General features: G+C 38.3%; 1 protein-coding gene across 9 annotated transcripts; it reads right to left on the bottom strand.

Moving 5' to 3' along the window:
- Nucleotides 1–3695: 3695 nt before the first annotated feature.
- LOC129726472 (protein AF-10) lies at nt 3696–24435 on the bottom strand. Of its 9 annotated transcripts, none has more exons than XM_055683197.1 (14): nt 24207–24435; nt 22677–23336; nt 22425–22621; nt 21095–22359; nt 20922–21027; nt 16084–16209; nt 15440–15715; nt 14978–15378; nt 13330–14611; nt 11790–11961; nt 11491–11730; nt 11197–11428; nt 4364–4580; nt 3696–4119 (listed from the first exon to the last, which is right to left on the bottom strand). In XM_055683197.1, the coding sequence occupies exons 2-14, from the start codon at nt 23029–23031 to the stop codon at nt 3814–3816; spliced, it is 5175 nt and encodes a 1724-aa protein (XP_055539172.1). In that variant the 5' UTR covers nt 23032–23336; nt 24207–24435; the 3' UTR covers nt 3696–3813. The 9 variants fall into 9 exon arrangements, with proteins under 9 accessions (XP_055539172.1, XP_055539168.1, XP_055539174.1 ...); XM_055683193.1 differs by having other exon boundaries at nt 24266–24435; XM_055683199.1 differs by having other exon boundaries at nt 4364–4526; nt 24266–24435.

Here is a 24435-nt window from a genome sequence, read left to right as displayed (position 1 = left end):
AAATTTTTATTATGGGTATTCATGTCTAGCTCGTAAACAAATACCCAGCCGTAAAAATACTCACCTCCATTGACGAGTAATGGAAGATACACAGTTTACGGCTGGGTATTCGTATACGAGCTCGATGTGAAGACCCCTATTATTAATGTGTTGCGTAGTAAAATTTTGTGGCAGCAACCTGTGTTTGGCTAAAAGTGATGAAGTTTCATTGCTACACAGGTAATCTATCAAACTTCATAGACCAGAGTTGATCTGCGATAACGCACACATATATATGAATTTTGACAGCGTAAATCCCCCCTGAGATACACAGTTTACGGCTGGATATTTGTATACGAGCTCGACGTGAAGACCCCAACTGTCTGTTTATAGTACAGTCGCAAACTTAGGGGAGAAAAACTTCAAAAAAAAGTCACAGAAGGGCTTCCCTCAACTGGTAGAATAGTTAAAAGAGTATTGTTGAATGACAAAGATAACTAGTTCTAGTCATCTTTGTGAATGACCTAAAAGTACTGATGTAGCTAATAACGCTTTTTTGATGCTTCGCAACTCGTTGATATTCGTTTCTGAGTTAAGACAGTAGATGTTCCAAATGGTTATTCTAAATAGAGAATTTTATTTTAACATACAAAGGTTTCTAGCAAGCTTACTCCAACTTGAAATGAACCACATAAATGATTGAAACAGGAGTCAAAATGCTCCTGGACGGAACGAAGTCATACATGGTTAGACCGAATTGTTAGGAACTAGATAGTTATCAATGTCAGTAGATGACAAAAGGGAAGCAGGTGAGGGAATCTAACAAAGACTGCATACCAAAAACCAACATACCTATTTCTAAAAAAGGTACTTCATGATTAGTTGGATAGCAGCAAGAAGTTGATACAGTTTTGTAAAGTGGATTTCATGAATGAACACACCTTTTTACAGCTTAACAAGGTGAAGTTCGCAGACTACTGCAACACCGCTTTTTTCTATTGGATGTTTTCGATAATACTTTATATTAATCATCAGCGTATGTTCTGAACCTGCTTAACTGGCATGGTTAATGGAAAAAGTTCAAAAATCTAAAAGTTACCTCAGCGAACTGCGTTGCACCTTGACAAAATACATTGGAGCCCTTGTGAAATTGAAAACTGCTCGACGCTGAAAGTAGCAATCCGTTGGCACATACTCAGGAATTTAATTTATATTTACAAGCTCTGCAGTAGTAGACTAACAATGCACTATCATGAGCAGCGAAGGAAAAAAATCACCTCTAGCGATAAATGAATACATATAAAACAAGCCTAGGATGCGTTGACATCGTCGTCAGTATGCAAAAAACAAAGTATCGGTGCTGGTGCACTCTTTTTGCTTTCCTCTTTACGATATATTTCTATTCATTAGTGTACACCACAATACGTGGTTCTCAATGAGCACAACTCGGTGTATGAAGTTATTCGTCTCTGTTACAGAGAGCGATCAGAACTTGTTATATCCTTATTCTTTTGACTCATGAATATGATTTTTTGTCAGAAAAAGAAAGAAAATGACAGTGTATGCTCTCCTACTCTCGCTTAAACTCAACCGCTGCCGAAGTAGTTCCTTCCTCCACACATTCCCTCTCACAGCACCCCACCTCTGCTGCTGTTCAGGCGACATGATTTTCTCCTGTTGCTATCCTTTCTTCCCGTAACTACCGGCCTATGGAAAGACAAACGCAACGATCGAATCGCTTCTCAGAGCTGATGTAGTCTAGTCATGTGTTTGTTTTCTCCCAGAAACCTATGCATCCTATCATCATTTCATTATGGGTTGAGAGGATTCGAGTTTAGTCGCGGCCTGTACTCTTCGTAAAGTGCACACATGATGAATAAACGACGATTGCATCATATTCGTTTCGTTTCCATCACTGATCATGAGACGTTCTACTGGATACTGTCCCGATCTTGATCTTTTAACGATATCAATAACCGCAACTGACATCTGTCAGCGCTCTTGCTCTATTGTCCCAGTACTCCAGTTATACAATTAGTTAATTAGGACACATCATTAAAAAATTCGGGCCGAATACTAACAATAACTTCAAGTAGCTTGTAGTCTTTGTGAAGCATGTGATACAAGACAATTAATCTATTTTTAGTAAAGCAGGCAATGTATGTAGTTTTTCGAGAATGCGAAAATGAACGGAAATAGAAGGTGTGACTTATAGGCTTAGAAAAAATTTCCCTGGACGAGGGAAAAATTTTTCTAAGCCTAAAGTCACACCTTCTATTCCCGTTCATTTTCGCATTCTCGAAAAACAACATACATTGCCCGCTTTACTAAACTTAAAATGTAAGTCATATGACAAAAATGAAATTAGTTCGTAAAGTAATTAATCTATTCTCCGTGAAAAGAAATCAATTTCCGCCTCCAGTATTCACATTCAAACACTCATTTTTCGTTGGTATAAATCGTGTCATACGACATCACTCACGGGGATGGGTTGATAAGTCTGTTGTAGTGGCGTTTTCTATTATACACCTTTCAATTAGCCCGAGGTACCATGCCAATGAGGTATACAAAGGTGAGGAAGAAGAAGACATTTGTCTGTATTAGTAAAGAAAAAAAGGTAAACAGAAACACGTACTGGGGTTGTGACGTAGATCTCCAAGAACAAGAAAATGCCATTTGGAATTGTGTTCCGCATTGTTTAACGACGCAGGTAGTCATTTTCAGCCGTAAACTGTCATAACCTGTGAACAATTTTTGAGAAAAATGAACCGAACATCGATTTTTGGGCATTGTTTTTTGACTTCTACGTCATCACTGTCAACAAAAAAAGAAGCCCTTTAAACCCGAGACTCAAACCATCTCCGTACCTTTATATATTCCATTGGTACCACGCTGCTCTAACAAGCCTGTCGTCGTATGTTTGAATCCCAGCTGAACAGTTAGACTTAGAAGATAATAGCACGGTAGTTCACACAAATGTCTTGTGCATTAAAAATTGGTGATGTGGACAATAGCCAAGGTTAAATTTCTAGAGAAGTGACAGCTTATGGTAAAATAAACGATGAACGTTCTGAAGCTGCATAAACTTACATCGATTTTAACGGCTAATTCAGAATACACCTTCTCATCGGCATGCTCTCAAGCGTAACCTACGTCTGGATGTGCAACGTGGACTTAACGGGCAATCATCGTATGTTCCAACCTCGGCTAGGAGGCTGTTGGAGTCGGTAGTGTCACTGTGATGGTCCCACAATTGTTCTACGGCTTCAATAGATATACGTTAAATATTGAGCCTTAAGTCGTGTTAAACGCATGTACCACACTTAGGCCTTGCTTTGTTATTAAAGGCACAAATACACACACGGCGCAATGACACCTTTTCAATACAAAATAGAAGGCGTGATCGCTATCCCGCCTTCTATTTTGTATGGAGAAGGCGTCATTACGCCGTGTGTGTATTTGGGCCTTAAAGAATACGAGTATGTCAAAGTTTATGGATTATGATAATAAAGGCGGCTACTATTCGAATGGCTTGGATTTTTTTAGAAATAATAGACAAGCTTTCAAATTTTGATTCAAAAAAGTATGAATAATAATATGATAATCATTTGTTGCTTTTGCCGTTCAGTCTTTCCAAATGAATTGATTTATTTTAAATTTGATTGATGATGTAATGAAATCAATAATTTCTATATAAAAAATGACGCGAGGATGGATTTGATATATAACTACATGTTGTTTTTTGTGTCTTGCTGTATTAAACCCGTCTTGAAAATAATATAGTAAGTCAAAGTGGACTAGTTTCTTTTGCATGTTACACCCTACTCACTGGACCTAATGTCGCTGTCTTTGTGGAAGCGATTGCTGATGTTGCTGCTGCTGTGTTGGCTGTGCGTGTGCGGGAGTTGCCGTGACCACAAGAGAGGAAGGGTGTTGATGGGAAAGCGGCAAGTGATGGGAATGGGATGTTTGAGGGGCGGCGCCAGTTGATCGTGCGGAGTGCAACGACGAGTGATGGGAACGTGATGCGACCGTCGGCGATGCTTGTCGATGGTGATGCACTTGCGGCGATTGCGTTTGCTGCTGCAGCTGCTGTTGGGAATGGTGCTCCTGTTGGTGGTGCTCCAACAAGAGTGGAATCTAGTTGGTTGAAAAACAAATAGTTTGAACGGATTACAAACGCAACAGCTTTTATCGTGGTTTAACATTAAAGACATGAATCAATTGAAACTAGATACACTTGCAGTTCTTAACAGACAATTTGGCAACACAAAATTAGTGCTTGTGCCTTAGTGATTGAATTAGCTTAATATGACAATACGGTGGCGAGTAGTCATGTTTACAAATATGGAGGTTTTCGCATGAATTCGCATTATTACTCTACCTGGTGAGCGGTGTTGTAGATCGTTTGCTGATAGGCTGAGGACGATGCCGGATTGGTGTTGCTACTATTGCTGCTACTACTACTACTACTATTATTTCCTCTGCCTGAACGAGAATGTCCTGTTCCTTGGTCAGATACTCCGCTCGACGAAGAATGTGTTTGTCTGTTAGAAGAACCAGTTGAAGCCAGCGTTAATTGATTTGATGGAGAATGATGTCTGAAAAATGATTTCATCAATTGAATGTGTACAACTAACATAATAGGAAAAAACACATTATCAGTTTGATAAATAAGATAATAAAAATGAACTGCCAAAAAATTTAGCAAAATAATGAAGCCAAGCTGAAAATGCCTTCACAGACAGAACCTTAGTAATCAACACCGATGTAATCGAGACCGTATACGCTCATAGGAAAGGATGTTACATTATCTAAAGGGCGTACTTCTAGGGGGCCATCCACATTCCACATGGCCAGCTTTGAGGGGGGTGTCTGTGCCAGACTAAACAATCGATGAAGACATCTTCGTTTGAATCTCGGTTCATGACCTCTCAACTTTACCGGAAACACCCGAAACACGGAGAGTGTGCTCCGATGTATTGGAAGATCACATGTTGAGCCTGTAGTACACTCTTTGACCGAGCGTCAAATATTTGTCTCTTTTTGACAGATAAAAATTTGGTCAGAGATAATTATTTGTCACTCTCCGATTTTAACATGGGGCAAACACGGACAAACAACAACCATGATGTCAAATAAATTTGACCATTATGTCAGAAGGTCAAATATTTGACCATTAGACAAAGAGTGTACTACAGGCTTTAGATAATGTTGCTCTGAAGGAGGTATGGAAGGGATTCATAACGCAGATGGCAGTCGGGATTTCAACGCACAGTGAATGGTTCATCGAGAGAAGGAATGCTGGCCGCCTGTTGAAAAGTTTAGTACTAACCTACGACAAAGCTCAGCAATCGCATATGGCCATTCGTAATACCTAGTACAATCATAGTCTTCCGTACTTTGATCGATTGGCGGTACTTGCAAGGGCTACTGAAGCAAACAGTGCAGTGGTACTTATTACGGGCAGTGATGGAAACGAAACGAATATGATGCAATTATCGTTTAATCTCCACATGTACACATCATGAAGTGTTACAGACCGCGATTAAACTTGAATCCTCTCAACACATAACGAAATGATGATATGTTGCGTAGGTTTCTGGGAGAAAATAAACACATGACTAGACTACATCTGCTCTGAGAAGCGATTCGCTCGTTGCGTTTGTTTCTCTATATGCCGGTCGTTAGGGGAACAAAGAATAGCAGCAGAAGAATATCATGTCGCCTGAGCAGCAGCAGAGGTGTGATGCGGTGAGAAGGAAAGTGTGGGGGAAGGGACTACTTCGGCAGCGGTTGACTTGAGCGAGAGTAGGAGAGCATACATTGTCATTTTCTTTCTTTTTCTGACAAAAAATCTTATTCATGGGTAATAACATAACAATATCTGATCGCTCTGTGTAACAGAGACGAATAACTTCATATACCGAGTTGTGCACATTGAGAACCATATGTTGTGGTGTACGCTAACGACAAGCAATATATCGTAAAAAGGAAAGCAAAGAGAGTGAACCAACACCGATACTTTGTTATTCGCATACTGACGACGATGTCAACGCATCTTAGGCTTGCTTTATATGTATTCCAAATCGCTAGAGGTAATTTTTTGAAGTAGAATACTTCTCTCAGGAAGTTCGGCTACATAGGGATGTGAAATGAAAATCTAAAACCGAAAAAGTGAAAAATATGTCCAATTTCAAATGCTAATAAATCGGTGAGTATTCGATGGATTTCCTTCGTCTTTGCAGCAATAGATTGGAAAATCTTGTAAGTTTCTTCCCAGAAGAAGATAATTGTAATTTTATTATTCACACTATTGTACTATTGAAAATAGTCAAGCCTTGTCAAAACGAAAAATTCGACCTCTGATTAGTCGTTATATGATTGTTTCCCAAGCACGGCCGACAGAATCATATACCTTGCAATTTAAAACATGCTATTTGGCCTATATAAGAGCCTGTTTCAGCCGAAGCCGCTCATAATAGTTCTAGACAGCGACAACAGCAGTCGTCCTCCCTTACCAGCAGCACTAGCAGTGCAGTGGATACCAGCGATGGCGGAAAGCGACCACAGCTGGCGTAGCAATGGATAGCGCACTAGTTGCAGCGGATTCCAGCAACGATAGCAGCTGGGCCAGCTGATGCAGGGGCAGTGGATACCAATGGCAGCGTATAGCGGCCACAACTGTCGCATGGCTATGGATAGCGTAGCAGTTGCAGCGGATCTCTGCATCGATAGCGGCTGATGCAGTGAGGCACTTTAGTGAAATGCAGTCTCTGTGCGATAGTGGGCACTAATAAATGCATTCAATGAAAAGTTGACTCATTTTGACACAACACGTGAGCCGTCTGGTTTAGCTTTTCACTGTTTATTTTATCACATGGTTGTTCATTCTCACTGTCAGTGATATCGCAAAGATGTGATCGGCATCTTATCCGACACTAATATCAACAACAAATTGTCCTTTTCAGGATGAAATAAAAACATGACTGAAGAGTTAATATTTTGTAATGAGTCAATTCACAGTTTTACATTTGTAAGAGTAATAAATATTACTCCATCTTCGTGTTTCAAAACGTACTAAATTATCTTTTCCTTCAGTCATGAGCACGACATCCGAAAAAATGTCATCTCAAAATTTAAAAATTGTCAAGCCCCAACCATGACAAGCAACTTACTATATTATTGAAAATGGTCAATCCTTGCTGAAGCGCAAACTTCGATTGATCTGATTAGTCAACGTTTATTTACTAGAAAAAATGACTGACACGCAAGCAGCCGGGATATCTTTCTTGTAAAAGTATTCTACTTCAACCTTGCGGTCGTGGCTTTGCACACAACCCTCCTGTTTTTCCCATCGCTGATTACGGGAGTCAATTCATGATGAAATATATTTCACTCTCACGCTCATTTAACTCTTTGACAACAAAAAATCAAAACAATGGTCGCAGTGGTCCAAATCTTACAAAAAAAAAAAACTCTTTGAGATTTATTTCCGATTTCACCTAAAGTGAGGTGACAAAAATTAGCTCCGTGAAGTGAGATTGACAGTGAAATGAAAAAAATAGGACAATTGAAATGAGGGAGTTTCCAGCTCAAAAATGTCTAAATCCCAGAAAGTCGATTGAGCTGAAATTTTGTATAAGGACATTTTTCAAGGAGACGAAAGTTTTGAGCTCTGCCGCTTAACGAAATTCGAAGATCATTTTTTTCCTTTACGTTCCATTGGCCGCAGATCAAAAATGTGTCGATTTCGTCTTGTTACTGGTAAATAAATCCGATGATCATCAGTAGATCATAAATCAACGATCTTCGCGAAATTTTCACCTGTCAAAATGATCGTGAAATAATTCCACGCGAAACGTCGCTTATTCCGTTTTTACTTCAGTAATATGACACTCATAATAACCCAGATTTCACGGCGGTGAATGCATCTAAAAATATTGTAATGCTGTCAGGAGAAATGGACTGGCGCGTGTTAAGTATCAACGACTAATAATTAGACTAGTTGTGTCTATGTTGGGCTTAAGAAGAAACTGTGATCGAATAAAATTTACCCTGGCACTAAATTGATCACGTTTAAAATGATTAAAAAAAATTATTTACTCAGTGGACATGAGACTCGGACCATCTGTTTGAATCAATAATGAACGAGGACTGAAAATAGGAATTAGGGTTTGAAAAAATTAAGGAACGTATTACAGAAGCTTCGACGAGCGACTCGCCCTGTCTGAAATACATGATCGAGTCGAGTCTACTCGACTTCTTTAATAAGGCCCTATAAGTCATCCAAACGGGAATCGAGCCCGCAATCTCCGATGTTTCCAAAATGGTGTTTTATTTAGTTAAACTACCATAAGCCGGGGTGAGATAATGCCATACAAACCCGTTGTTTGTCAGTCATCTAATGGCGATTACAAGACCAAACTTTCTTGAATAAGTTTTCTTGAATACTTAACCAAGAAACATAAGTCTACTAACCCGGAAGAGATGGCTGGCTAATCACGGGTTGGATGGCACAATCTCACCCCGTCTAACGGTACTGGGAAGGTACATTTCCAGAGCCCAATATCGTACAACTTCTCACTATTGTGTTGTGTTTTGTTCCTAAGCACACCTATGACATCGTGCTATGTTTCAAGGGCTAACAGCTCAACGTATGTGTAAATGAGATAGCATACCACCGTCACTTTTCATACACCTTTTCCTTGACAGCTCACAGCGGCACAAATGAGTTTGAGCCATTCACTGTTTTTCAGTATAAGGATGTCAATGGCTCGTTCCTAACACATCTCGATGAATTACACATATTGCCTTGTGAGACACAAGGTAGTGGGTGCAGTTCATTTAACATAACTCTGTCTGTTTATTTTTTCAAATGTCTAAATTTACCTTTAAACAAACGCAAAAGATTATTTTTTGTGTGTTTTTACCTCGACAAAAGAAAGGGAATAAACAGCGAAGCCTATTGATGGGACCCCTCAATGAAATAAATAAAACATTCTTGTGTGACCTTCCAAAAGAATCCTAGTAACAATGAGAGATTCTTTCCTCTCTCACTCTTCTTCGGTAATTACAGCGTCAGTTTAAAAGTTTTCAACGATTTCTTGCCACAAATCTGAAGATCATAATATTACCTAAATTACCTACTATGTAAAGGGTATCAAGAAAAATGTAAAAAATAACTTTGTTATTATCCGTTAGGTACTCGGAAGGGTACCCGGGTACCTTTTTAGATTTTATTGCTTTGAAAAACAAGGATAACCTTCAGTCAGTCAGCTGAAACTTATAGTAACTAGTGGAAATAAACCATTTTCCATCATCAGACTGTTTGTAGCAGCAGGGGGAGTCGAAGGGAAAGGTTTCGAATTTTTTTTACCCCATAAGTACTCGGCAGGGTACCCGGGTACCCACAAAATGAAATACGCCTCGCTTTTTCATTTCTTGACCGATTTTTGATCTTAGCCTGTCAAAAGATTGAAAAATCTGTCCACATTTGGTTCCTGTAAATCCGGATCTTCGGGAGCATGTTCCGGTGAAACAAATTATTACAATTGTCAATAAAACCGACCAATATTGGTATCAAAATTCATGAAATCACTCCAGGAGTTGATTTTCATCTATTTTGAGTCTATCTGATAAATTATCCGAAATGACCATTTCGGAGCAGATTTTCGTTGTTTAGGCCCTGTATAATAAAAATAGACAAATTTTCCAATCTTTTGACGGGTCAAGATCGAAAATCGATCAAGAATTGAAGAAGTAAGAAGCTTTTCATTTTGGTGTGTACCCGGGTACCCTGCCGAGTACTTACGTGTGTTGAAATTGCCGAGTACATAACGGTTAATAAAAGAGAAAGTAAACAAAGAGAGACTCCCAGTGTTACTTGGGTCCTCTCGAAAAGTTACGTTAGAATTAATTTCTGTAGAAATCACATGTGAGGTCATTAATTTCCTTGATACTATTAGGCTGAATGATTGAAAAACAAACAACAACAATCACTTTCATTCAATATTTTAATCATTAGCAATCTGTTCAGAATTACTATGTTGTATTCTATTTCGTTTTTAGATATAAAATTTGATTAGTATTCACAACGGCATTTTTGCTTTCGTTGCTCCTAGTCAAAATGCCGTAAATATTGTGTGCTTTTTTGAATTAATAGATATCAAATTAAACGGTTTTTTAGTTTTAAATGATTGGATTTTTCAGAACCTCAACAAATGATGTGTTAGAAATAACAAGAATGATTCTTTAATCGAAATTGAATGCGTCATGTTAGCAAGCAATGATTAATAAATTAGATTCGCTAATCAGGTTCTCGCCAGGAGAGGTGACCGTAGAAGCAGAACTGATGATTCTGATATTCACGTAATATACGAAGGAAGCGAAGGAAGACAATTAAAGAACACAAATAAGTATTAGTTTGGGCATGCGGATTTTGATTTTAGGTAATTAGAGATCCTACTATTTTCGTCAGTTAAAAAAAAACTATATAAAAATATAGTTGAGTGTGTTGGATTAGTTAAGGAAATGATAAGGTTTGTGAAAGAAACATAACAAAACATACGCTTACGTCGAATCCATTTGTTTTTATTTTCTACAAAATAATTAAATTAAATATATCTTGTGGCTACCACTAACTAGTCTGACATTTGCCTTGTAAACCAAGTATAAATTAGAACCGATAAGTAAATTAAACCTAAAAGGCAGGACAACCAGATGTACAAAATATTGTGTAAAATAAAAGCATAACTAGAACTTTGATTTAACGGCTGTTTTTCGTCAAAAACAACAAATCACTTTATCAATCTCTAGCTTACTTTGTCACGATAGTCAAGTCCGTGAAAACGCTGTTATTACCATGAACAAATATGTCACTCTTTCGATAAAGATTCACATCTTCTTCGTTGAAGAACACATAAAGATTGTATAGAAATTGTAATTGTATAAATATTGCCCGTGTTTAGTTTCGCATGTTTAGGGTATTTGTGGTATAACTTGACCAAAAGTTTGCAAACGGCTAGTACAAACGCTCGACATCAGCTTCGCAACAGTAGGAAGATAGCCCTCAGAAATTGACGTAGATTGTGTTGGGTTTTTCACTGTGGTTTTTTTCACGAAAAGAAAGAAAAAGTAAATAGGTTATAATCAAAAGGATAAAGAAGACCAGCGAACCAATAGACAATATTTGACATATACATGAGAAAAGCTTACCTGATTGAAGAGCTATTGGAGCTTTGATGGGTAGAACTTGAATGTCGAAAATCAATACCATTTTCTAGCGGTATCTGGTTAACTGTACTGCTGCCGAAATGTGATTGCGGTTGCTGCTGTTGTTGAGTTTGATGTTGCTGTATTCGACTACTTCGACTGGAAATAGTTGTAGTGTTGGAGGTACTTCCGCTCGTTTCATGAGGTCCATTACCGTGCATATTGTTGAATTGGGCTGAGCACAATTCGACACGTTAGTAACTAAAAATTATATTTAGAAAGTATCGAGATAGAAACCTTGAGATCCTGCAGGATTGGTATTCCCGCTTCCTGTGCTTGAAGTCGCAGTTGTCCCTGGCCCACCGGGATTACTAACTGTAAGACCAACACCACCCAGTGCAGTGGGGTTTAACGGAATTGCGAGTCTTGCATTTACGGCTAGGAGGTGATCCCTCCGCGCCACGAGATTGTTGACATGTTCCTCCAGCCTGATGTTTTCACTTCGCAACTGATGCAAACAGGATAGCAACGATGCAACTGGAAACATTAAAAGTTACATAATACTGTGCAAACTAGTGAAAGTTCAGTGCTTTTACTGTCAAAATGTTGTGCTTGTTCCATTAAAAACTGAGATCCTTGCTCCCATTGTCGCTCTAGTAGTTGCTCTAGACTTTGTGGTGTATTGCCATTAGCAGTTGCTGTGCCGCTACCCGTAAGCATAGAAGTCAGTGACGGCCCACCAGTCGCAGCTGCATTGTGCGTTCGAGACTACAAATAGTTCAAAACTAATTAACATCTAGTACTACACACGTAGAATTTACAGCCGAAACACGATAATTTATTGCCGAGACTGGCACCACTAAGTGCTCGGGGTAAATAAATGACAGCTGTCGGTATCTGATCAGTAAATTGAGGTTAAACCATGACAGCTCGGAAATCTTTTTTAGTGTGTGAAACATAAATTGATTAGTATCATGTAATAAATTTCTTTTGCAAATAGCACAATTTTGGTATATCGCAAATCTATTTTTTTTTTTTTGATTGCAAATCTTCTCCGCTTCGACTTTTTTAATGTTGTCTCTTCTACTTTTCTATTCTGGATCAACAATAAACATTCACCAGCATCTATATTTCGATCCGAAGCAATCCAATTAGCATTACTACTCTGTATGGAATTTATGCTATAATACGGGTCTACTACGAAAGGCTGAAACTCAAAAGGCTGAAACACGAAAGGCTGAAATTCGAAAGGCTGGAATCACGAAAGGCTGAAAACTACATAAGGCTGAAAACACGAAAGGCTGAATCACGAAAAGCTGAAAAATCATAAGGCTGAAATTCACAAAGTTCATTTCAAAAAGAACACTCGCGGCCTACGGCCGACTCGATTGTCCGAGATGTATGCTGTCCTTACTCGCTATCGCTCGTTCGGACTAAACTAGGGAATCACCCCTACGAGTCAGTAGACCTAGGAAAACGAACGAACCTATACAGAGGTGATTTCTGCGGGGGGGCTGCCCCCCCGCAGTGGCCGGCGCTTCCGACGGCGGGTCGCCGGCGCACACTCGCGGCCTTCGGTCGTCTCGCCCTGAATTATCTAGGAAACGTGTACAAGAGTCAAGTGTGTATAGATTCAAATGTTGCCGAAAATTAATTTTCCATTGCACAAACCAATTAATACTCAAACTTTGAACTCTGTCACCTTATAAAGGTTTGTTATCCATGTGTCCGAATTTTTCAATGAATATGATTCAAGTTACAAAAGTTTCAGCCTTTCATGTTTCAGCCTTTTGTGGTTTCAGCCTTTTGTGCATTCAGCCTTTCGTTATGAAACATACTTTTCAGCCTTTCGAGTTTCAGCCTTTCGGGTTTCAGCCTTTTGGGTTTCAGCCTTTCGTTACTAACCCTATAATACATATTTGATTAGACCTTAGAAAATCACATAATTCCTGATCAATATTCAATTTAGAGGTGATAAGCTAACAATAAACATTATTAAAACTTTAAACTGATTGGTCAATGGTTTTTTTCTATGCTGGTTTTAATCCAGGGCCATTCGTCACTAGGCGATAGATCTTTTATAATCAAATTTATTTTTTGATTGACCTGTGGCAAATAGGATTAAAAAAAACTTACCGCCTGTATTTTTCCTGGAAAGGGTGGACCCACTAGCTGCGGTGCTGCTTCAACAAACGTGTGAGACTCCATCTCCATTGTCAATTGATCGGACATCTTCTGAGCTACACTACTGTTTGGATTGAGCTGATTGCCCAGCATGTGAGTGGCGTGAACAACTCCATTCTGGAATAACTTGATTTCCTTCGCTTCATGTGGTGCACTAATCCCTGCGTTTGAATTCGTCGATAGCTTCCGATTTCGTTTGTTACATCGAGTCATACCAGTGTCTGAACCGGGTGAGCTTGGTGGCGACTCTTTGACCATTGTCTGTGGTGTTATAATGGTCGCCGTAGCTCCGATTGCTGCAGGATTGGACGGTTGAGCTTCGTAAGAAAATTTTAATCCTCCTCCGCTGCTGCCGGTAAATGAATTGGAAACATAACTATTGTCCGGCGTTCTGGAATTAGATGGCGAGGGTATTTCAACCATTGGTTGTGAGGATCTAAGCTTTTTGCTGGTGTGTGTGACGACCATAGCATTATTATTGTTACTGTTACTACTGGTGTTATTGCTACTAGGGGTGCCATGACCATGATCGGTACCAGTGCCAGCTATTAAATTACTACTATTGTTTTTGATGTTACTGCCGGAGTGGTTGCTGCTGATACTGTTACCACTTGCAATGCTGCCGGTGCCGACAGTTATATGGTGAGATTGACCACCCGAACCCCCTGGATGGTTACTTTGAAAGCTGTTGGACGAAGTAGAGACGGAACCAATCGTCTCGATAACGGGCGTGCCAGAAGCAGCAGCGATTGTTACAGTGGAAGCAGATGAACTGTTGGAAACGTTTGCGATAGCGGTTGAAGAATATGAAGCAGAGGATGCGGATTGGGAAAGTTTATCTGAGTGAGATTGAGTAGACGGCCCGACGATGCTTGTTCCAGTGGAATTAATCAGCAAACTGTTGCTAGTGTTGCCGTTGGCAGGGTTAGTGCGACTAGTATTACTGCTACTACTATTAAGGGTCAAGTTAGGCTGATTATTGTTGTTAGCGTTTGAGTGGCTATTGCTGGGAGTCGAACTACGACTGGTGGTGGTGGGCTCGTTAGCAAACAATGCGTTGTTGGCAGAGGAAGAAGAGGAAGAGGATGACGAGCCGGTGTTGACCAATGGTGAGGAACGCAGCAGCTGTTGATGTTGTAGTGAGCGTTTCTTGGATGTTCGTGTTTTACCGCCACCGACGCTGCTTCCGTTTCCGCTACCACCACCGCCACCACCGCGTTCTCTTGATTTGGATCTGTGTACAATAGTGGGTGGATAAGTAATTTGATGTTTCATGTACTTGGGAACAATACTTAGTGAATAACTGAACAAAGGAAATAAACGCTTCACCGGCAGAATTAAGAAATTAGAATCAGAAATCAGCACGTTTATAACACCTCTTCATGATCAAGCAACAAACAATTGAACATTTTTTTATCAATAAATCTTTTCACGTTATCAAGTTCGGTTTAAAAAACAACCACAACAATTCATAGGAAATACTGATTTCTGGTTCATGCAATGAATTAAATCTACTATTTACATAAGCAAAACATCCATATTATAACCAAATGTAACAAATAGTAAAATAATTTCAATAGTAAAACACTGAACTTCATACCTGGATCTTCGTCCCGACAGTTTTTCGTCTTGCAACGCACTAATTCGTACATTGGAGGTTTGTTTTTCGTAAGAAATCTTTAAGCCACCATCTCCACCATTACCTGGGATGATAGGTGAGGATGAAGTGCTTTGTATGGTACTCATCGGTACCGGCGAAATGCTCTGTAGTACGGACACACCGGATGTTAAACCGGCCAGATTCAGATCCATTCCGCCGCCTGAAGAGAAAAGGTTTGACTGCTGTTGTTGCGAACCAGCGCTAGTAATAATGGCAGGTGAAGATCTCATGCTTGGTGAATGTCGCTCGAGCATTATATGTGCAGAGTTCTGTATTACGTGGCTTGCCATATTGGACTGCTGCTGCTGTATAATCGGACTAGAACGATTGCTGGTGGCATTCTACAAGTGATAACGTAAAAATTATGTTGAACTGATCCAAGAAGTTTTGTTAAATTCGTACCGCAATTTGATCATTTGTCCGATGCGTCAACTGCTGATACAAGCTGCTTCCCGAAGACATCTGGCTCGTTGATATGATGTTCGGTGTGCTACTGCTGCTGCTGTTGCTGCTAGCATTATTTGCTGTAATAGAGGTACCGGTACCGCTACTACTGTTACTGTTACTTGTGGGTAGATTTATTCCAGGTACGGTTGCTGTCGACAAAGGAACCGACACCACGAGACTCGGAGTGTGCTGTTGCCCTTGCTGTTGTTGCTGTAGTTGTGGGGAATTGGACTGATAAAAAATAGAAATACTAAGTATAAAAAACATCGTTTTCGGGATGGTGAATATTTTTTCAAAATCTAATATCAGTTTAACAAAGATGAACTGTTTGTTAAAATGTTTTGGAATGAAATAGGGTATCGCACTACTTGGGCGAATTTTGCACTAGACTATTGTACCAAAACTTCCGAAGTAATCTGATACCCTAGGTTGTTGTAGGCTACCACAAGTTCCAATAGTGAGTACACTATTACACTTTGATACACAGAGAACATTGTGAAACTGTTAAATTATGTGAATAAGCATCCGATTACTTTTACTTTTTATTTTCTAAAAATACGTAAAATAAACTATATAATGTTTCTATTTAGTGGACAAACCTGTTGCTGATGTTTGATAGACGAAGAGATGACATTCGATGCATGTGATTGCACCAGATTAGGACTGACGTTTTGAATGTTAATTTCTCCACTGGGATTATGAGGAGAATTAGGTTCAGTTTTAGCCTGTGTGAATAAAAAAAAACAAAGATTTGAAAATATGTACACAAATCGAACTGCCTGTGCGCGGACATTTGTGATTTTTTATACAATTTCAATAAGGTAGGTAACGCACTTCTGTGTCTGTTTTGTTCCTTCTGCGCTTCTTTTCGCGTCGATCCTTTTTGTGGCTCTTATGTTTCATCGTTTCGAATTGAACTTGAGTTCAATCGCACATTGATACTATTATAATAGTCTGAAGGTCAGACAGCAAACAAAACAAACAGCCGTCAATGACCGGTGGCTGGAAAAACAATGACACTTAACACGCATAAATGGTCACAATTCTTTTTATAATCACACGCTGTGTTGGAGCTAAAATTTACTAGACGCGTGCAGACGAGCACATGCCTATTTTGCAACTTTCGACTCTTATTGCCTATAGTCGCTGCATCCTGCGTGTTTATACACATTACATACACATAGATATAGCAATAGAGGGAACGCAGAGAAAGTGAGAGTAATAAAATCCTTGCGGGTTTCAATGTTCTTCTCTTTTGCACGATTGCTTCCCTAATTCCGTTACCTAAGGTAGCGTCCGTAGATGATGCAATAAGATAAATATCCTGCATAATTCGTTTGTTAGTGGCGTAATTTACGAAATACACTACTCAGGTCAGTTAACCGAGTATAGCAAACAGTATTGCCTTGCTGCTCTTTTACGTAACCCTCCTTCATCGAACGAATACCTTCGCATGAAAAGTTAGGCAAGAGAACTGAAGGATTCCTATGAAGGACCGAATCGTTGTTTTATACTCTAGCAGGGGTTTACATGTATTTTCATTATTTTGTAAAAGATGACAAATATGTTCCGTGTGTGTGTTTTAAATAAAATGTGAAATGCACGTATCGATAAACTAGCAACACATGAATGTTTCCACCAAAGAAATATTCTTGTTTTTCAAAAATTGTTCAGTTCAATTTATTGCAACTACGAGCGACAAATGAAATAATTGATAGCGATACTTCAAAGTGACCAGTCATTTTTGATTACGTTAATTAACATTTATTGAATATTCGTGTAAACATTCAATACAAGAACGATTAGCTTGTATAAAGCATTGGGATAATCCAATAATAGTAACATCCAAACAAGCTTTGCAATTAGAAAGATTAACATCATTAGAGTCTTGAAGTCAATTCTTCAGGAATGATTTATAGAAGAATAAATGCTTCTCCCTTTACTATCAAATAGTAGGGGTTGTTATTATAATGGAATAGATTGCTAATCAGAAACGCATATTTTTCATTAGGGCATTAGCGATTTCACTAATTTTTGAGCTGGTCAGCTGGACGAAATTGATGCTGTTGTAAAAATTTAGCCTTCAAATCAAACAAATGCCTTCAAATGCAAACAAAAAACATTATTAGCTCTTGCAGTTAGGAACGAACAGACAATTTCAGATTAATCAATGAACTGGTTTCTGAGTTAACGTGGAAGCCGTTCGAATTTTTTGAATCAAAGTTAGCAAACTAGAGATATGAGTGGGAAACTGGAAAGTGGAATGTCTTTCTGATTTAAAAAAAATAGAAGAATAGAGGTTTGTCGTCGTGTGTAATTGGTACCGTGCTGGATCGAAACCCGTACAGTATCGAAATCCGTACACCTTGACGTTTTTCTTCAATTTGTAGCATTATAAAAATAAAAATTCATATGATAGTTACATGTATATGTCCGTTGAGCTGTTGGCCTTCTGTTAAATTAAACTATGCGTCAGTAGGCCATGAAATAAAAATAATAAAAATAAAAAATCAATCGTGTATCGGTTTCAGTTGTCATTTCGCTGTATCGTTAGAAAATTTATTAAAAAAACGTTCTTCAGATGAAAACATTTTTCAAGTGGGATATACGTGTTTTACTCTGTGAATCTTTTTAAAATTGATGGAAAAGGTAAGTCTTCGTCATTTTCGAGCTGTATATTGTTTGGTGAATAGTGTAAATTGTATTTATTCAACAAAAACTGTGCAGTACGGATTTTGATCCTTGTTAATTGCTTGAATCGAAATCCGTACAGCGTGTGTATCATGCATATATTGTTGAACTTTCTTCTTGTTTTCAGCATTTAATGGAAGAAAACAAGTATAAATATACGGCAAACAATTTCGAAGGAGCTGTGACTGAGGTGCGCAAGGGAAAGTCGTACCGGGAACCTTCGAGAGGTTCTGGCGTTCCGGTTACTACGAAACGCTACGAAAAATTGCATTATTTCAGCTGATATAAAAAATTAGAAAACCGTGTGAAACTTTAGGAACAAATTGATCCTCAAAATATATTTATTCGTAAATTTAAAGATAAATTATAAATAAAAGATGTTCATTTATGTACTCTAATACTCTAATGGACTCTAATCCAGTCTATATCGCGTGTGTGCGGATTTCGATTCAAAAGTGTACGGGTTTTGATTCAGACAAAAAACTGTGTACGGATTTCGATTCGAAACATGTTCTATTAAAACATGATTTTTTCGAGTTTCAGAGTGATTTTAATCATTTTGCTTGGAAGTAGTGATAAAATATAAGTAGACTTATAAGTAAACATGACAGTTTAAAGCAATATGTGATTTCTTGATTTTATGTTGACCGTCGAAGATTATCATGGGCTTAGATGTACGGATTTCGGTCCAGCACGGTACCGCTAACCAATAATTTGATACAACAAATCGTTCACTCACTAACCGTAAAAAATCGGCACCGCTAAATTTTATAGTACAAAATCGGCATCTGTTACAATTTCTTCTCACAAACGTATATATTTTCCCCAGTCATATGATGATCGCATAATTTTGCTTTTCTCCCGAAGTTAGTTATTATTTCATTCTAGCGTTATTCCAAACTACGCAAAAATAGGAAAATATGCGAAGTGCGTACACATCACAAGCCAAATTTACCAGTTATTTTTTGTGAGTATCTAGACCATTCCTTGCCAAGTGTGTTCTGGGAGAAGACGAGACAACTGGCTTCATGGCGTACGCATTGTTACACCTGGAAACTATGCGAACGACGATGCCATATTTTCTATTGATTTCTTAACTTGTCTGAACAATCCGCGTAAATTCCGAAATCTTCTTAGTTACAAGGCTACAAGCGCGAAGTCGTGCATTCAAAAATCAAATCTAGGCAGAAACAGGCCATTTGTTCAGTTACTCGAATTTTTATTCTCAGGTTTCTCAATAATCGTTTCTTCATCATATATTAAACAATACTGGAAGGAATTTCATTTACACTTTTCCATATTGTGTCTATCGTGGTTGCTGAAAAAAAAAAATTCTAATACGTTTTAAACATAATCAATTCCATTTCCTAAAAGCCAAAAGCTCACAAACTTACTTCGCGCGAAAACTGAGAGAATAAACTGATTTGCCTTGATAATTTGTACTTTTCCGTTGGTAAAATAAATGCTTCATCCTTCCAGAAAAGAAATATTCCTCCTAATCTTAATCTTAATCTTGGGATTATGGTGGGGCTAAAGAAAGATTCCTCCTAATGCATTAAAAACAGAAATAATTCTATTACCTCAAAAGCCAAAAGCTTTATTTCTCTCCATTTATGATTACGCTATCAAGATGAGCGATGTATTTTTTTTATAATTAGGTCTGATCAAGTGAAATTTACTGCATATATGAATTTTACTCTGAAAATGTTTTCGAATACTCTATATAGACCAGGGAGGATCTATCTGTCAAACATCGTGTAACCAACATTCGGCAAAATGGCGTTTGTTTTGGTTCTTTTTGGGCATGAAATTGATCGATGTGAAATATTATAGAATTGAAACGTTTTTTTATCAAAACTCGAGAAACCGCGGAAAACTTTCATGAATGTGTTGTGTAGTGATTTTTCCCCCATTATTGTTCCTAGTTACAAACATCATGGACCAATACTAACTATTGTAGTAATATTAGAAGTTGTCTCAAACGAAATTAGCAATAAACTTCGGCAAAATCTAAGCAATTTCCAATTGAACCGATTAACCCACATTTGCAGTTTTCAACATGAAAAGTAAGAGTTTTCATTTTCCTATGAAATTCACTAATATACTTATATTATTTGTACTGTGAAAACACAAAAATATTCTAATGATGTTGAAATGTAGCCATTTGTGACCGAACAAACAATACAAGTATTCAAGCAAATTTTAGTGTGGTATAGGCTCTATTATCGTCAGGTTTTTCCAATTATCGTCCGGGGGATTAATGAAGTCATAGAGACCTTATTGGTTGCAGAAAGATGCTTTGCATTATGAAGATCCATCATGCAAGAAACTAACGCTCTAGGACACCATTTACCCCCCGGACGATAAAAGGTAAAACCTGACGAAAATGGAGCCGATACCCTATATAAACAAATAATTATATTCATTTCCCACCTCTTATTAAAAAAATATTCATTTGTATCTTAAGGAAAAAAACCTTCTGTCCAGGGTGTGAGGGGGACTTGACACAAAAAAAATTAAAATTTAAATTATTATCGATGAACAATAAAATAATAAATAACTAACGTCTCACAAATTGTGGTTATAAAACCATTACCATTTGAAAACTAACCTACCATTTAGCTGGTTTCATTTGTACTTTCACAGAATATATCCCCATAAAATATTTAAACAGCAGACAAACTTATTTGCCATTTGTGGAATAAACTTAGAAACGGACCCAAACTAAAAATAGAAAAATACGAACCTTCTTAATATTTTTTTCGATGCTAAGCAGGGATGCTGGATCGATGTTATCACTCTTATTCAAGGGTAATGGCACAAGAGAAACGGCAACATCCTTTATCAGATCACTGGAAAGTAGAAATTTTTTTTATTGTTAAACATCTTGCTAATTTCGTATGTAAATTATGTTATTACCGAGTAATATCTATATCACTACTTGCAGTCGACGTTGGTGTAGATCTGGCATCAGCTTTACGCTTCTTAGTGGCACCTGGCCCCGTAGAAGACGATGTGTTTCCTCCGGAAATGTTAATTTTGTTTGCAATTCCAGCAGTACTGGACGCATTCGAACTTTCTATAACTGATATAGTTCCCACACTAGAGTTTATGTTACCAGCCGCATTATTTGGTTGGGTACTGCTCGCACCACTACTACTATTGCCGGTCGTCGCAGCAGATCCAAATACCGAATCTGAATTTACAACGATAGTTTCGGTGAAGTTTGATGTTGTAAATTTTGCGATAGCATCCTTAGACAGGATCTCCTTGGTGTTACCAGAATGATCATGCGGAGGCTTGATAATCAACGTAGTTGGAATAGCTGCCGGAGAAAGAGAAGCTGCTCGAGCTGATGATACCGCTGCAGAGGAAATTTGAGCCAATGTTTTTTCTGGCTTATTCACAGTGCCATCTTGGTTCTTTGTAGTTGCTGAGGACATAGTCGATCCACTCTGTATGGAGGATGTTAATGGCGAGAGTTCATTATCTTTTGTAAGTGACCCGCCGATATTAGAATTTGCACTAAGTGGGTTACCGGGTAATGATCCCATGGTACTTATATTACTGCTGCCTCCACTGTTATTGTTGCTACCAGATTTCGATGATTTGGAACCTTTGTCACGTTGCGAAGAGGATGATGTTGCCGAAGATCCTGAAGAGGTTTCCTTTTCGTGATTTTTATTTGTACTGGATACTTTATTTACACTTTTACTGTATTTATCTTTTTCTTTATTGCTGCTACTGTTGGAAGAGGATGAGGATGAAATAACCTTGTTAGCGTTTCCTCCAGCTGAACTTCCACTATTACTACCCGAAGTAAGCCCAATTGGAACAGATGTAGGAGACGAACTTGCGATATTAGGACCACTAGTACTAGCAGTAACAAAAGTTGATGTTGACAATGTCGAAGAAGAGCTAATGGTGCCTTTTGAGACACTCGAAGATTTTCTTTGTTTTGACGACGAAGAAGCAGAAGATCCACTTTGATCGAGCATTTGTCGGTTATTTGACTTCATACTGTTGCTGGTGTTACCAGTTGCACTCACACTGCCGCTGGTGGAGTGTTGCGATACCGCTAGTGGCTCCAGCTCTTTCTCCGGTGATGATGGACCGTCGCTGGAATTGGTTTCATGGCTGATAGGTTTATAAGGAGGAATTGTTTTAACATTCCCTCCCTTTTTCTGTAATCGAAGAAAATAATCAATTAGTAAAACATGGGTCAATAACACATATTAAATCTTCTTACCAATTTACTGTAGTGGTGTTGGCAGTACCCACAGTACTTGACATTATCAAGGTAGTTTCCTGCTTCCTCACATAACAAACCAAGCTGTTGAGCACAAGTAACGTGAAATTGCTGCTTGCATCCAGATTTGTTACATTGCATACATGCGCCAGCAGTTGAACGGGAACCTTTTCCCATTTCTTGGCATATGTAGCATGCTATAAAAGTACAGTAGAAATAATGTTCATATCGTTCATAATGGAAAAAACCTACTTTTATTATATCGCTCCTGAGGAATCAACTGTAGAATAATCGGTTCCATAGTTGTAACATTGCCGAAGCGCACTTCCGGTATGTACAAAGCACATACAACATGCGCCCAGCCTTGATTGTCGGTACGTTTGAGAGCACCATCCCGAGAGGGACATAACTCACAACGTACCCGCGCTGAACGTTCCTGACTTTCACATTTTCGACAGTACCAGGGTCCGCTAGGCACAGTTACTATTCCGTAACACGCTTGGTGTACAGCTACCGCACAGCTTTGGCCGTCACAGTAGACCAGAGGGTTCTCAGACCAACCCCGATCATCGGAGCAAACACAGCAACCACCGACCATCTCCTTCATTCTGGCCCGTGGTCTATGAAAATTCACTGCCCATCCACCGATTTACAGGTTTTGCTTGTTATAAAGTAATTCTTCATATAACTTTCGAAAAAAATAATATCACTGCACTTTGAAGTTTAAACTGTTTCTTTATTAACCACACGCTAGTCTGTAAAATTGCAGTTCATTCATCGTTCAATATTTTTTTATATAGTTTCTGACAACCCAATTTTCACCAAAATTTCAACATAAGCAAACATTAGATTTACATCTTCTCGCTACATTGTTTGATTACAATCAAGAGCTGTTCGTTTGCTGAATTCAGACTATTGAGAGATGAGACAGAAGTAAACTTACTAGTATTATTAGGCCATTTGTTATTATTAACAGTTTATTTTATTTTCGAAATTACAGCCTTCCACAGACAAAATGATCCAACTAAACTTTAAAAAGTGTTTTCACCATCAATTCACATTAAAAACTTTCGTAACATACATATGTTTAGCAGTAACGTCGAATTTACGCAAGCTTTTACTTACGAAATATAGCCCTAACATGATTTTAATTATTAAAATTGACGAAAAACCGCGATCAATTACAGAGAAAAATTAGTTTTTTGTAATAACTTTAATCAATACAACAATTACATGGCACTAAGCCAGTTTTATATTTATGTTAAATCACTCAATTTAGAAACGATTAGAAACGCTCATAACTCGGATCGGATAACCAGTAATTTTGCACTAATTGTTAAGCACTCTGCAATCATTGCGGTCAATGTTTCCGAAATTAATCAGTCGCTTATCTACGCTAAATTATTCTTCGGCAGCAAAAATTTACCACGCCATAAGAACCCGCGTGTTGTAAGGCGTTTCTGCGTCGCATACCCTCCGCTCCGGACAGGACAGCATTACTTCCCTAATCGCGTTTTCCTCTCGCTCACTCATTCATATTCGTCAATTTGACGGAAATTCCAAGTTCTTGGTAAAAAAAATCGATTAGTTTTTACTAAATTACCATCAATCTTTAAAAAATGGTAACAATGACATAATGTTTGTTGGAGTAAAGTTAAATATATCTAGGAAGCGCGCAGTATGTTGAAAACTTTCTTGTTTAATCCATTCAAGTATTGGTACGGGTAGATGCAGGCTTGGCACTAATGTATATTTCAATATCGAATTGGAACAGCTCTCGACCGTCGAAGATTTTTGTTTCGCAGTTGTTACTCTAAAAATGGCTTCTCTCGTATTCCCACCGAGTTTAGTATATTCCTGTTGAGTTTAACTACACTTTGTTGCACTTTTTAACCGGTTTTAGCATACGAAAATACACAAACTTCTGTCAATTTATACACAAGATTAATGTTGTGCAAAACAACAATCACATGAAGTTCTCCATTTTATTTCTTCGATTGACACACACGCC

This window comes from Wyeomyia smithii, chromosome 3 (assembly GCF_029784165.1).
Source record: "Wyeomyia smithii strain HCP4-BCI-WySm-NY-G18 chromosome 3, ASM2978416v1, whole genome shotgun sequence".
Lineage (NCBI taxonomy): Eukaryota > Metazoa > Arthropoda > Insecta > Diptera > Culicidae > Wyeomyia > Wyeomyia smithii.
This window is presented reverse-complemented; position numbering and strand designations above follow the sequence as displayed.

Bases quoted from the DNA above. Each gene is read 5' to 3' on its own strand.
- LOC129726472 (XM_055683197.1), bottom strand. From the start codon at position 23,031: ATGAAGGAGATGGTCGGTGGTTGCTGTGTTTGCTCCGATGATCGGGGT. The intron at 22,360-22,424 runs GTAAGAAGATTT...CTTCGATTACAG, and splicing joins AACACCACTACAGTAAATTG to AAAAAGGGAGGGAATGTTAA. The intron at 11,429-11,490 runs GTTTCTATCTCG...AATTGTGCTCAG, and splicing joins CAATCCTGCAGGATCTCAAG to CCCAATTCAACAATATGCAC.